At 30.3% G+C, this 15061-nt stretch overlaps 1 protein-coding gene across 12 annotated transcripts in view; it reads right to left on the reverse strand.

Moving 5' to 3' along the window:
• Positions 1-15061, reverse strand: part of LOC107448675 (voltage-gated inwardly rectifying potassium channel KCNH6) — a 347084-nt gene that overhangs the window by 210883 nt on the left and 121140 nt on the right. For all 12 annotated transcript variants that reach the window (XM_071184212.1, XM_071184214.1, XM_071184215.1 and 9 more), the window contains exon 2: positions 3734-3964. In XM_071184212.1, the coding sequence (XP_071040313.1) occupies positions 3734-3964 (231 nt within the window). The remainder of the gene's footprint in view (positions 1-3733; positions 3965-15061) is intronic.

A 15061-nucleotide genomic window follows, 5' to 3' on the forward strand; every position in this document is an offset into this window, starting at 1 on the left:
TATAACGTGTATTAGCATACTAATTGAAAAAAAATTACATAATGAATCATTGATTCTATTAAATACGATTCGTTTTCTGTCGAATACTTTGACACATATATTTATACTAGAAATCAATATTTATAAGCCATTCTGCTGGTTTATGGCATTCCTTTTTGATACTTTGTTATGAATGAGTGATCAGCAAGAGACAACCTTTAACTATTTCCAGTTCATTGAGAATGGTTATTGTCCTAACATAATGGTTCAGTTGATTGAATACTGTCTGTGGTTTGTATCTATTTTTATAAAAGTCTGCGGGAAGTATTCTTATTAATCTTACAGTTTTGTACAATTCCAAATTTCTTAAGAAACGTTCTTTAAAAACACTTCGTTGTGGCAAGTAGTAAAATATTGAAATATTGTTTTAAGTAATTAGCACTTGCTTTTTTTCTTAAAAGAATTGAAAATTTTTACACAGTAATAGAAAAATGAAAAGAGAAGAAAAAGTTTCCGATATCAATGTCCAACGTTTGGTATTCTAATTTGAATAATTTTTTTCTTAAAAATGTTAGATCAGTGTAAGCAAAAGTATTTAATTTAAACTATAGAATAAAAGACAAAGAGGATATTATTAACAACAACAAAATTGACGGAACATGGACAACCGCAAAAAATATACGAAGATAAACTACAAAGTAAAGATAATTTAAATCAGCAGATTTCCGAGTAGACAGCTAATTAAAGCCTGAGGGTTAAAGTTGACAGAGGCAGAAAAAAAAATTTTTAGTTTACAATTAGTTATATTTATAAAAAATACGAATTTCATGACTTAAAAATTAATATTAAAGTATTTTAGGATCATAACTGAGCATTTTTATCGTTGAGGCCATTAAAAAACGACCGCATTTAAAAATATTAAATTTATTTTTGAATGTTGAGCATAAAATTGGACGTTGGCGCAAAGTGTTTCGTACTAAAGAATTGAATCTTATAAGAATTTAAGAAAGCAAATAAAAATTAATTCTTACAACTTTTCATGAAATGTATTAATAAAGTCATTTTAATATATTTTGACAAATATTAAAATTAGAATAAAACTAAATAAATCATTAACGTACCAAAAAAAAATCGTGAATATGTTTTAACATTTGACTGAAATATCTTTTTCAAAACAATACAAAAAGTGAAAATAATATATTTATAATGGGCGTTGCTTAATTAGTCAGTTTATAGTTATGAGCCAAAATAATGTGGCTAACGACATTGACTAGATTAGAAAAATATTTAAATTTGTCACATTTTGGTGTTTATAAGAAATAAAGGGAACATATTTAAGGAAATCTGAAGAGAAAAAATTCAAAGTTTATGATAATTTTGTATGCATGTTAATTTGTCTTCAAATTTGTTAAAAATTAACTATAGTATGAGAAATATGGAATTGTTTTTTAAATAAGAAAAGTTCTAAGTGTTAAAAGTTATTGAGCATATTGTTAAAAGTTTTATATTAAAATGTTTTTTTTCTTCATAAAAAGTAATATTAGCACAAAGTTTGCATGAAGATAAAGTAGACAGACGTGATAACGTAAGAAATACAGTAGCAATATAGTCTGTCTATGAAAAGAACTCTCCCCGCCAATCGTCTTGAGCAGTGGCGGTAACTATGGTTACGAGACTTAATTACTTCAAAGAGGTTTGTTAGGTCAATATTTGACTGGTTTTTGGTTCATACTAGCGTGAGAAAGGGAATCAGAGTAGAGAGAAGCTCTCCTCTTTGAAATAGTTTGTTTCTTGCTTCCAAAGTAGCAGACGGCCTTAGACTTTGTGGCCATCGGAGTTCCTTCTATAGACAAACTATATCAAGTCCACTCATTAGGGCTTTTAATTAAGGTTAAGTACAATAGATTGCATGCGACGTGAAATATTTTCAGTGGTAGACGGATCATGGGTTAGAGTCCCTTTGCCGTCAGGCTAACCATGGCAGGTTCTCGTGGTCTTCCTCTCCAAGTAACGCAAATGCGGGTTAACTCCATCAAAAAAGTCCTCAACGAAGACAAAATTTCTCCCAATATTCGATCCAGGAGTTCCCCTGTCTTCTCGATTGGGTTCAAAATTACAAGGCTATGAAGTTGAGCATTAATAGTCGTAAACCCATAAAATTGGGTCGGCTGCTCAACGACGGTTATAAAATATAAAATAAGATAGATTGTATGCAATTGTTTAACCATTTCGAATGAGAGTGGATATAAATTAGGGCCGAGAGGAATGCGTCCAGAACAAAATAAGTTGCACTTTTTTTAGTGTTTTTTTTTGGTGGCTGAAGGTATACGTAATACGGAGATTTATCGTCTAACTGTTCGTTGCGAGCATTGTCGGAAGTAAATAGTTACAGACCAATAGTGTTAAGATTTCCTGAAAGGATCAATATAGATTTACGAAAGCACAGAGTAAGCAAACACAAAATTTTCATTGAATCCGCTACAGCTCTTGAAGAAATGATACAAGGTTTTGGAAGATTTCTGATTTCTGACATCTGTGCAGAAGTTAGTCAGAGTAAAGTATCTGTGAAATCAGCATCTGTAGCTAAAAAATCATCCCTTCTCGTGCATTCTGTTCCGGACGCATCCGCTTAAGTACGACTTTACTTTCACTTTAAATGCTGTCTCATTAATTAATTAATCGTTCATACACAGCAACTAGGTGTATTCCTCTCATCTTGCTTTTTTAATTTTCAAAAATGGCTCTACTATCGTTATACTGCTTCCGAGAATACAACACTTTTTTTTAATTTCTAGTGGTGGGGAAAACAATCGATACAAAGAAGAAGAACAATAAACAACACAAGGAATCACAAGAAGTAAAAGAAAGACTGATGTCATTTCCCCGGAAGCTCTCTCGCACGCCAATATTTAGCAGTCTCGGAGTCAAGACCGTGGAGTGACCTACCGCGATGGAGATGTTTTCGATTCATGGGTTCTTTAGAATCACATCGTCGACAATCAGGGTGGCCATATATACGTAAGCGATATAAAGGTTCTCACAGGCAGTCGTGACCTGTTAGGCGACGAAAGAGGGCTGCAACATTTCGGCGAGGCTTTTCCTGCATTGCCTTTAACCCCTTCCTTATCGCTCCCGTGAAAATGACGGGGTGAGGTTTCGCCCTCTATTTCTCGCTCTTGTGATATTTCCGGGTTGAAGTGTTCAGTAGCAACGCGCCAATAAGAATAAAACTAATTCATTTCTTTTGCCCGGAAAACATTTTATTTCTCATTTTACACCCCAGATGGCAGTACCAAAATATTTTTAAGGAAATTGTAGATAGTTAGTTTATTTTAAACTAGATGTCAGCACTAATCAGGGATGCAGGGATAAAAAAATAGGCACTTTTATAATCGTTTTCATGGAAATTAACCGATCGTCAAGTTGTTAAATCTTCCTCACTGCGCTTTTATCATCGCTTTTCGCGGCAGAGTGGTCTACAACCTTCGGCATGCGACCTCGTGGCTATTATACTGGACGATATCTGACAGAGGAAGTGGAATTGGACAATACAACATTTGTCGACTTTCTATTAGGGTAACCCTAATGTCTATTATTTTTCATAGTTCTTGCAATTTTTAATGTAACGTAGGCCGTTAAGTAAGATGTCACAAGTGTTCAACGTATAATTATTGAAATTTATATTGACCATTCGGCGCAATTCACTTACGTGCACTGTAGGTAGCTACGGAATGGGTAGAGGACAGAGACTTACCATCTTTCCGGTAGTAGATGATTTCGAGCTGTTTCTCGAGGCAGGTGGTGAGGGATTCTCTAATCTGAGCCGTGGCCTGTGAGCTGGTGAGGGGTCCATGCAGGAAGTCGCAGGTGGCAGGCCTCTGCATAAGCTCAGCCCTTGAGAACCCCACCAGGTCGCAAAACCCATCGTTACAGTAGATGATAGGAAAGTGCTCCACCTGTGCATTGGCCAGCAGGAAACGACGATCTTTAAAAAAAGGAAAACATAACTGATATTAGTATTGTCGAAAAAAAGATCATTTCTTGATTAGAAAAACAATATGAAACTATACAAAAATAAATATATTTTTGAGAATTTAACTTTAAACTTTAATTCCTTTTTTTATCTGAGAAAGTATCAAAGATAGATTGAATATAGATATTAAATGAATGTGACTTAACTGTGCTAAAAGTCATTTTAAAAAGCTCACACAATATTATTTACTCATATAAATAAAAAGTGCTAGAAATCTTGCGTTAAATTATGTTAAAAATATTAAGATGATATCCAACACACCCTTCATAGGGTCTATTAGCTTAGATGTTATCTCTATTTAAATGGCGATTCAACTGGTTCATGTTTCTAAGGATGAATACTTTTCTGGCTACGCTACCCGTCTCCTTGCCAAAATATAAAACAAATAATTCACCTCAGAAATATCGAAGATATTCTAAGATTAAGGTCTAGTATGTTTATCTTTATTGTGCTGAAGGAAAAATAACTGTTTCATAAACTTAAAGCTAAAATACTTTCCCCGGAAGTGGCAGTATGATCGCTGAGTTACTATAAATTAGTATTTCTCATTAAAACATCTGTATATTGAAATAACATTGAATAATAATAAACAACGCGTGGTGGGAGGAGCCTCTTAACTGTTTCGTTTTCAATGCAAACATTTGCTTTAATCTTCGTATCTTGAGAAGATGTTTAACCAGCTCTATTGCGTAACTAGTTTTGCTTCCTTCTGCGAGAGAAAATCCTTGTCCGTGTAACCAGGCTTATGAAATTTCTTTTTTTCTTCTTGATGTTGAACAAGATCGGGACAAACATTTACGTTTTGGCTGAATTTTATTGCAGATATTTATTGTTTATTGTGATTGTAGCTGAAAGCTAACTTGGCTGTGCCTAAAAATGGAAAAGTCACTCCTGGTTGATTTTTTTTATTTCTTTATAGTTTGGTGTATAGCATTATCAAGGGCGTCGGATCCATGCAATCACATCAAAACATGTAATATATATAATTTTTTAGGTTTTGTTTTCATAAATACTTTTCCAACAAGCCGGAATTTGGGGCTTCTGTTCATTTACATAGTGTAGAATCGGGGTTATCAACTTGCATGAGGCCGGGGCTGCAATTGAAAACACCAGTCAAATGGCGGGCCGCAACTTTATGAAAATTTTATACAGCCATCTTTTGTGTTTGAAGGAACATTAAATATTACTGTCAGATTTTTATCAAGTTGTACAAAGCAAAAGTATTGAATTGCAAATTAAAATAAGAAGTAGATTTTTACTTGAGAAATAAATTTTTTTGCACCGTTGGTATGTTAAATTTAAAAAAAAAACGAAGAAATTAGGGTTTTTCTTTAATAAAAGAAAAGTATTTTAAACCCATATAGATTTTTCACGAAAATTGTCAGCAATAAATGACAACTAATATATTTTAGTTCGCGGGCCGGATGTTGCCCGCGGGCCGCCAGTTGGTAACCACTGGTATAGAATATTCTCCCTGCCAAGATTGTAATGACCATGACCGCCACAAACCACTGAGTTCGAGATTCTCTCATTAACGTCACTAATATCAGTAATAAATTACAAATTTCGCATGTGTTAAATTTTCATAAACACCAACAGTTTCCCTCGAATATCAAACAATCAGCTCGTTTTGTTGTAGGCGCTCTTAACGCAGTTCTGTTTACGTAAATAGTATTGAATATTTTTTCCCATGAAGATTGAAATTCCGCAAAGGGAGAGGGAAAAACTTTGGTATTCATTGGTGGTGTTTTTTACTTTTCCATATGTTTTAGCCCGGGTTAATCCAATAACAGGAAGGCTTCGCGTGTTGTTTTTATTGGCAAGATCCACAAACTATCAGAACGAATGACCAATCACTTTGATTAGAGCCAATTTCCTACTCACGATTCTAACTACAAGAAACTATTTTAGGATTCTGAAGTTCCAAGGTCATTATGAAATTACTAGAAGATTCCAATTTTACCACTTTCTCATCGGAATAACAAGCTGTTTTCTTCTGTCGCGGAGGAATATATTACTGATTAAATAGAAGATTGGATGGGATTTGACTTTTTTATTTTTTATTTTTCTTACGCTGATTCTGATTTTCTTTCCCCTGTGTTGGTACGAACCAAATATTTGGTTGCGTAGAATCGAGATTGTTTCTTTTTTTCCCATAAAAGAAGGCTAAGTTTGAAGATGGTATAAACATGTTATTAAAATATCTTATTAAAATATATTATTGTAAACACAAGAAGCATTTTAAAAGACATGAATTGGTTATTGTAAAGCCTTATAACATTAAACATTTTACAAGTTTAAGTTTGTCATTATTTAAAAGCCGCGTTCCATTAAAAATGGAATTAAAAAAAAAAGGACTTTCGGTTGATATAAAAAATAATTTACCAGTTCAAGTTTAGTTTTTTAAGTCACTGCAAACCAATTTATCCTCAAATAAGCACACTTTGTATTTGTAGCTTTCATAACAAGGAAAACAGTTACACTTTATTATAGTAATCATTTCACAAGTTATATTTTATCTTTTTGTTTTAAAACAGTGTCAAAATGCTTCTTTCTTATATTTTAATGCTCTTTTTCAACAAATATTTTTTTGCGATATCGACACACATAAAGAATAATTTTTATCTTAGGATAATTATTCTTTATTCAGAAATATCGCATTTAATTATTCCAATAGATGTGTCTTGAGGAAGACTATTGGATTTTCCCATTTATAGTTTTATAGNATAAATTGCAATTTACAATTTCTAGTTAACAAAACCCCTTAAAGTAGTTTTTTTTTTAATGTGTTGTTAAATTTCTGCAATTGCAGTTCTAAAATATATGCTACTACAGGTATATCTATCTATTATTGTCAATATAAATCTATCCATCGAAAAAAATCTATCCATCGAAAAACCAAAAACGTATTTTCTAAGAATAAACATATTTTCTAAGAATATGTTTATTCTTAGAAAATACGTTTTTGTGTCTCATTCTGTAACTTAAAATATAGCCTGCACGAATTTATTAGCATGTAAGCTTCTTGAATTATGAAGATTGAGTTCTAGAACGTGAGGATCAGATCACTACATCAGATCATTTATGGTGGTCCATATTTTATTTTGCGTACTGTACGTAAAGGATGTAACTCAAACTGGATATTTATTCACCTGTTGTTATATGCATCCGTAATACTACAATGTGAAGAAATTCGGATCAAATAACTGTAAGAAGTACCTGCACTTTGGCTGCCAGTACTTTTTACCGTAAAATACATTTTTACTGTAAATTTTTCCAAAACAAAAATTATGATATGCAGCAATTTATATACTGTAAAATCACTGAATTAATGTAATTAAATAAATTTTCTTGCAAATATCACGATATTAAATTTCACACTAAAAATAGATTTTACGGTAAAATCGATTTTACGATGCTGCACTCAAGGTGAAGTACTTTAAATAGTAATTTTACCCGGAATTTTTCACAGTTTGTAATTTATTTGTATCGATTGTAAAATATTTAATTAATACAAACAGCAATACACTAAATAAATTGCATTTCAAATTCAACTATTTACTAATAAAATGTTTACAAAATTAATAATGTTTAAGTGAATATTTCATGCTTTAAGAAGATTCAAAAGTCTTACATTTCATTCTTAAAGCAGCGACTCTCAATATCTACTTTTAAGACACCATGATTACTTAATCAGCAATACAATCAACATTAATTCCTTTCAAATAGTAAAAGCCTCGTAAAACTTTGAATGCAAACCAACTTCGAGCCCAATATCATCAAATTTAATTCGATTCACGTAATAAATCGTGTTCAAAGGGGATATTCATTAGGAAGATTCGTGAATTTACAGCCATAATGAGCGATGAATCTTAAATTAAGAATTGAATGATATTTAATTTTAAGATATTCTTAAGCCATCCTTGCGAGTTTCTGCCAAACAGTAACCATGAAGGGTTTAAAATATATCTCGTAGCTGGCATGGAATGAATTCGATGGCGGAAACTGAATTATGTTTGTTGGATTAGATGGTAGGAAAAATTTATCATAGATGTAAATCCTACTGCTAGTTTCGGTCAGAAATTCAAAAGAAGTGACCTTTTGTAGGTTTTAGTGACGGTAAGTGTAACAAGAAATACTTTTTTAAAAATGTATTTTGAGTATTAAATGGGAATTGAAGTAAATATTTTTCTGGGAGAAAGCTTATTTTTACTTGACTCTTAACGACCACTAATCAACTAAACAAAGCGTTATTAATATGCTCTAAATTTGAAGGCTTCTTTTAAATAAAAAAGTTGAGGATAAAAAGCTATTTACTTTTATTTTATCATCGGCATTGAACGGCCGATCGACATTGAATTCAAGGCTAAAAGGCATGCTTTGTAAAAAATTCTGTATCAAATTATGGTACGAGTCCTTTGGGTGCATCATCCATCCCATCATCCATTTTCACCATCAAATATTATTGCGTAATTTTTTTAGTTCAAATTATTTAGTTAAAATAATTCAGTGACTTTATGGAAATTATTGCTGTAAAAATTACGATTTATTTGATGATAATTTCCATTAGGTGCTCCGATAAAAATGGATTTTATTGGAATATCCGGAATTTTGATCAGTGTGATAATTTTTCCGTACCTGGAAGTCAAGAGATGATCTATCTATTATTTAGGATAGACTCGCCTTCGGGATGAATTTTTGAAGGAAAACTGATCAGTATTTACCTCACATAGAGTATAAAACCAAAAAAGCTCCCACGGTTAGCCCCTCAACAAGCATATTTTAGCCTGCAATCTGTTTATCAGTGAGAATATTTTATGTCATCACGTCAGTCAAAACAGGATTTGATCGTAGATGGCAGCATTGTGAGGCGAGACGTCTATTTTCTCAGTCATTCCATCCAAAAAGATCAACCGGAAAGATAGGTTTCGTTGCTAAATCATATCAATAATTTAGTCGATATTTGAAGAAATATTAATTTTTTACAAAAGCTTATTACTTTTTTTAATTACCGTCGTTGAACAGCCGACCCAATGTTTGGGTTTACGACTGCTAATGCTCAACTCCGCAGCCTTGTATTTTTGAACCCATTCCAGAAGACAAGGGAACTCCTGGATTAAGTATTGGAAGAAATTTTGCCATCGTGGAGGACTTTTTGATGGAACTAACCCGCATTTGCGTTACGTGGAGAGGAAGACCACGAAAACCTCCCAAGATTAGTCTGATGGTAAAGGGACTCTAACACATGATCGGTATACGCAGCATGCAAGCAGGATGCTGATTCGTATCGACCAACTATCGCTGGGATTCGAACCCGGTTCAACTCATTGGAAGGCGACCGCTCTATCCCCTGAGCCATCGGGCTCAATGCTTGTTACTTGAAATTAAAACAATTAAATAAACAATATTTACTTAGGAAATATAATTAAAAATTGCATGATAGAAAGCTATTAGACATTTGAAGAACAAAAAATAATTTATAAGAAAGCAAGACCTATATCTAGGATACGAGCTTTAATTTTAAAAGGATAATTATCTAAGTTAATTAGCAACACACTGAGAGAAAAATAGGGTAATAACTACCAGAATATCAAAATATGATAAAATTTATCGTGTTTCTATGTTATTTTAAAAAGAACCATTTTTACCGAAGCATTTTGGTTATGATTTCTTTAAAATTAATAATGAAATATGATTTTATATTTGATAAAATTTTGTAACTGTGGTAAAATTTGGCAATTTAATCATGATACCTTTAGAACATGCCGTAAAAACTATTTATTCGGATAAATTTACTTTTCAGTTTTGAATTTTTTTCTAAATGTGTGATAATAAGAACTATACATTTGCAAACCAGAATTTCGGGGAACAAAAGAAAAAGTTTACCAAATGAATGGTTAAAAAAATATCTATTTTAGTTTTATGAATCAGAATTAAGGTATTTTCTTACCAGAAAATGTCATCATTTTATCAGCATCTTTTTTTCTCTTCAAGTATAATAGGAAAGAGTAAAGAAAATATATATTTAGCTCCCGAGAAAGTCTTAAGACATTTTTGAAATTGTAGAGTAAATATTTATAAATAATAATTTAAGATCATACTGAAAAAACATGAAATTTTTTTTTGGAGAAATAAAAACATTAGATTAAGAAAATATTAAGAGGTTATACAAATGATTTACTAATCTAGTATTTATTTAGTTATTTTTTTCTTGAACTAACCAGATAATAATATATATTTTACCGTATCCTGGCAGTTTTAACGACACGTTTTATCTAAGTGAATAAGCAATAGTAAAAATATGTTACAAATATATAAATCTGTTCATATAAGCATTACGGTTTATAAATTTTTATATCCCAGGACTTTATTTAATTGCTCTGATATTAGGTCCAAAAAAGTGGATATCCAATAATAGTTAAAATTAATCAAATGATTACAAGAAATAATCTTTCGATTCATTTCAATTTAATTTTTAAATTCCAAGTTTCATTTGAGGTTCTGAGAAAATAACTGAAACAGAAATATAGACTAATTTTGAAAGAATCACACGGGAGTTAATAAATATTTCTATGGAACTAGCTATTCAGCATAGTTAAGAACATTTTGAATTCTTTCCAACCTTCTGTCGTTTCCATCTGATGTGTTTCCAAATTAATGAATATTCTATGCAAAACAATCGAGCTAACGAATCTGTGTTTGACGAATTTGATAAACAGATGCAAGTTCTCTTTCTGTTTTGGTTTATAAGGTAATGTAGCCAACCTTAACTTGTTTATTCCGTATTTGATTCATCTTATCAAATGAAGTTTCAGGAAGTGAATTTTCAAAGTTATCAGAATAATACAAGTGAAAACAAATAATTGAAAGTAGAGTTGACATTTAATTTAAATCAATTTTTGACGTAAAATTTCTATTTATCTTACACCATAAAATTCCTACACTTAAATTAATTTAAATAATTATAGAACAAACATAAAATTCCTAAATGTCTAATCTGTTAAATATTGGGTTGCTGAAAAAGTAATTCGTTTTTTTTAATGAAAATGAAAGGTAATTTTCTTTTAGTGAATAAATATTTTATTGAATTATAAATTGCTCTTTCTGGTCTAATAATTTTGGTCAACCTTTATGACTTTAGCATTATTCCAAGCTCATTAAATTTTTGTTCTCTGCCGGCAAAAAAAACTGATCAAGGTGATGTTTGACCTTCTCATTTGGTTTTATAGTCTAAGGTTATAAGTCTAAGGTCTTATAGTCTAAGGTATTGGTTTGACCTTCTCATTGGAAGGTTTTATAGTCTAAGAATGTGTTTTTAAAATGAATCATTTTCTTGGCGTTTGAGAAGCGTCAACAAGACAGCACAAATATTTTTCCGTGAGAAAATGAGAAATCCATATATCGAGCTTTGAGACTGTGAAAAATCCGGATCAAATGACTCTAAAAAGTACCGGTACCCTGGGTGCATCATCCGTGAAATTAATTTTACCATAAAATTGATTTTTTTCTTAAAATGTTATGCCATATATTTTACAATAATAATTATTTAACTGCAGTGATTCGGTAATTTTGCAATAATTGTTAATGTAACTTAATTTAAAACATTAAAATTTCTTATTGACTTATTGACTGAAAAATATTATTTATAAATTATACTGTAAAAAATTATGATATATCAGAGTTTTTGCTCCGTAAAATTTTACGGTTAAAATGGAATTTTTGGTAAAAAAATTACCGGCATTTCGGGTACTAGTGCATTTCACCGGAATTTTTTACAGTGCAGTCGTTTTAAATGAACATGAAAAGTCGAATTCGATAAACTTAATCTCTCATCAATCTCACGAGTTGCTGGTTCGCTTAGAATAATGCCTTTATTACGTCTCTTTCTGCTTTAACTAGCCTTACAGAACGTGGTGCATCTTTAGAAATCATGTTTGGAACTCGCGTTCTGTCAATGCCACTTCTTCATGCACATTGGATAATTTTTTTTCCTGTTTGAACAGCATTCTTTCCTTTTTGGTAATGAAAAAAAAAATTAAATATGCCGAAAATGCAGTTTTTTATTTTCTATATTTGAACGAGAACCAACAGAAAACTAATGCATAGAATCAACCGAACCTTTTCACGTGCAAGCCATAATCATAACTTCATATCTGCTGTCAAAATGCATAATGTAAATGCTGCTTAAGTGTGAAGTCGGCTGTGAAAACATATCATTAAGTCCTCTGATGGAAGAAAAAAACTGAATTACTTTCCGAACAACTCCATATTATATTTATCGAACTTATATTTATATTATTATAAATTATATTTATGGAAATATATATTATATTATTATATTTATCGAAATTTATGTAATATAAAATTTATATAATATTTATAAGTTTAAATTTTAACTGACAAATGTCGAGTCCTACGATAAAATTCTGCTGAAATTTTCTTGCTTCATGCTACTCTCCCATTTAAATATTATATAGTATCGTGTTTTCTAATGTTAGAAAATCTTGATTTGAGAATTAGAAAAAAAGCTGGAACTAACATTCAGAGGGAAATTGATTTCATTTAAATCTAGTCGTATATACGATTTAGGTGATTCTGACGACATTTATATTTTCAAGTTTCTGTACAACTTACCAATGGCATAATGAAAAAGTTCTTACGCAATAATTTGGTACCACACCGATTTTACTTTAGTTTTTTTAATGTTTTTCAAAATTATTAAAGCCAAAATCCCATATTTTTTCTTGCTTTAGAATAAACTATTAACAAACTTTGCGTTTCGAATGTTATTTGGTTATTTTATAATTAAATAAATGAATATTAAAGCTTTTAAAAGCAATAAGAAGAACTATACACTAAACACAGAGAAATCGTGAGCAGTTAGAAATTTTCAGCGAGTTAAGCCATAATACCTCTTAAATTTGCTTCAAGATTGAACCATATTATTATACTTCATCAACTTGATTGCGTGATATTACGGTTTAAACTTAAACTAAACTGCAGCTCAATTTAAAAAAAATATTCATAAATTTTATAAAGATTATTTAATATTTNAACACCGAGAAATTGTGAGCAGTTAAAAATTTTCAGCGAGTTAAGCCATAATATCTCTTAAATTTGCTTCAAGATTGAACCATATTATTATACTTCATCAACTTGATTGCATGATATTACGGTTTAAACTTAAACTAAACTGCAGCTCAATTTAAAAAAAATATTCATAAATTTTATAAAGATTATTTAATATTTAATGCAGTTTTAGTTGATCCTGTGTTGTTCAAGACACCAATATTATGGTTAAAAACTGAACAGATTTTTCAGAAACTGTAAGTATTTTCAAATGTCTAAAAATTATTTAATCAAATGTATTTTTATTAAACTCCATGCTGGAAATTTTTCTTTTCTCAATGACATTTGTGACGCTAGTTTAGGACGCTCCATTTTTAGTTTTCAATGCCTTAAGAATGAAAATCTAATCAATTTTTTTAAAAAAAAATACAAAATTGAAGAGTATCCTTGTGTAGAAAAAAGACGTTGAAAGAGTAGACTGAGAAAAAAATTCTGGATAAGGAAAATTCTGTAAGGTAATGACATTTCTGTTTAAAAATAGAATTCTGTTTAATAAAACCGAAACAGACAGTAATTGAATGATTTTTGATAATTTTTCATTTATATGATAACGGTTTACTGGAAATTTTGGTTTTCAAAAGTATTGCTCGTATTACCACAAAATTAGTATGAAATACATAACTGATAAGGAAATAGATGGAGTTTTCTTTTTCGTCATGCTCTAAGGTATCATGATGAAGTTACCAAATTTTACAACCTTTACCAAATTTTATCAAAATATTATAAAACCATATTTTTTTTGTTAATTTTAACTAAAGTCCTTACCAAAGCTCTTCGGTAAAAATTACCGAGCTTTTTGATTTTCCCATAGACCCAGAAACGCATATCCAGGTAATTTTGATCATATTTTTTTTTTCAGTGCACGTGATCGAGTTCGTCCTAAAAAAAGCTTTCTTTAAATGGCTTTCATATTAATCCAAAAAATGAACTTTTTATGACCTGCTATTTTTAAAAGTTTTGTCTTTTGAAAAGTTTCGTTAAACACGCACCATGATGGCTTCATAAAAGGCTAATATTTTATTAAGGAACGCAGAAAATAGTGCGAAAGAATTCATGACGACTGATTTCATGAAATATTCATCCATCTTTTAACTTCCATTAAACGAACGCTTTGAAATGAGATAAAATGTAACTGTAAGGCATTTCAAATGATATGTTCCTTTCTTATTAATCGATTTGAAGATTTTATTTTTAAGCAGCCTATTTCTCTTCATTTTTGTGTTTCTTTCCTGTTAAATTCTATTTAGTTAATATTTTTAAAGTATTCAAAAATATTTAATATTAATTATAATAATCAGTGAATTCAAAAGCTGAACTTTTTCCTTAAAATTTTAAATATTTGATATTTTTTAATAAGAAATATAATTCCTATTTCTATTTTATTTTTGAGAATAATAAATAGAGAACTCATTTAATTTTTAAAAGATATATAAATACAATTACATTTATGATGAATTATTAAATTGTTTTAAGTTAAGTATTTAAAGAAGGTGCAACTGGAGCTGTTATTTTTGATAAGGAATTTATTTCAAACTTGTTTCTGGAATTGTCTTATATTTTGAGTCAGATCCAATTTTACAAGTATATGGATTCGGAAGAGTATGAAATAGACGAAAAATAAAATTTGTTAGAATTTTAGGTAAAATTCGTAGTCGATGAAATTGATTTTATTGTTAATTTTTAATATTATTATACAGCTAATTTATAAGGGGAGTTAATGTATAATAAACTAAGATTGACCAAGTTTTCACCTGCAATCATTCACGCTACTTGTATATGGTTAACAACATTGAAGCCTTCTTAATCATGATATTGGTTAAATTTACTTCAACCTTAAATTAATGTCAAGTTGAATCTTTCTTTAATCATCGCATTTAAACGACTATCTTAAACTTGATTACCATTATTAACAATCAATTG

The sequence above is a fragment of the Parasteatoda tepidariorum genome, chromosome 8 (genome assembly GCF_043381705.1).
Source record: "Parasteatoda tepidariorum isolate YZ-2023 chromosome 8, CAS_Ptep_4.0, whole genome shotgun sequence".
Classification (NCBI taxonomy): Eukaryota; Metazoa; Arthropoda; class Arachnida; order Araneae; family Theridiidae; genus Parasteatoda; species Parasteatoda tepidariorum.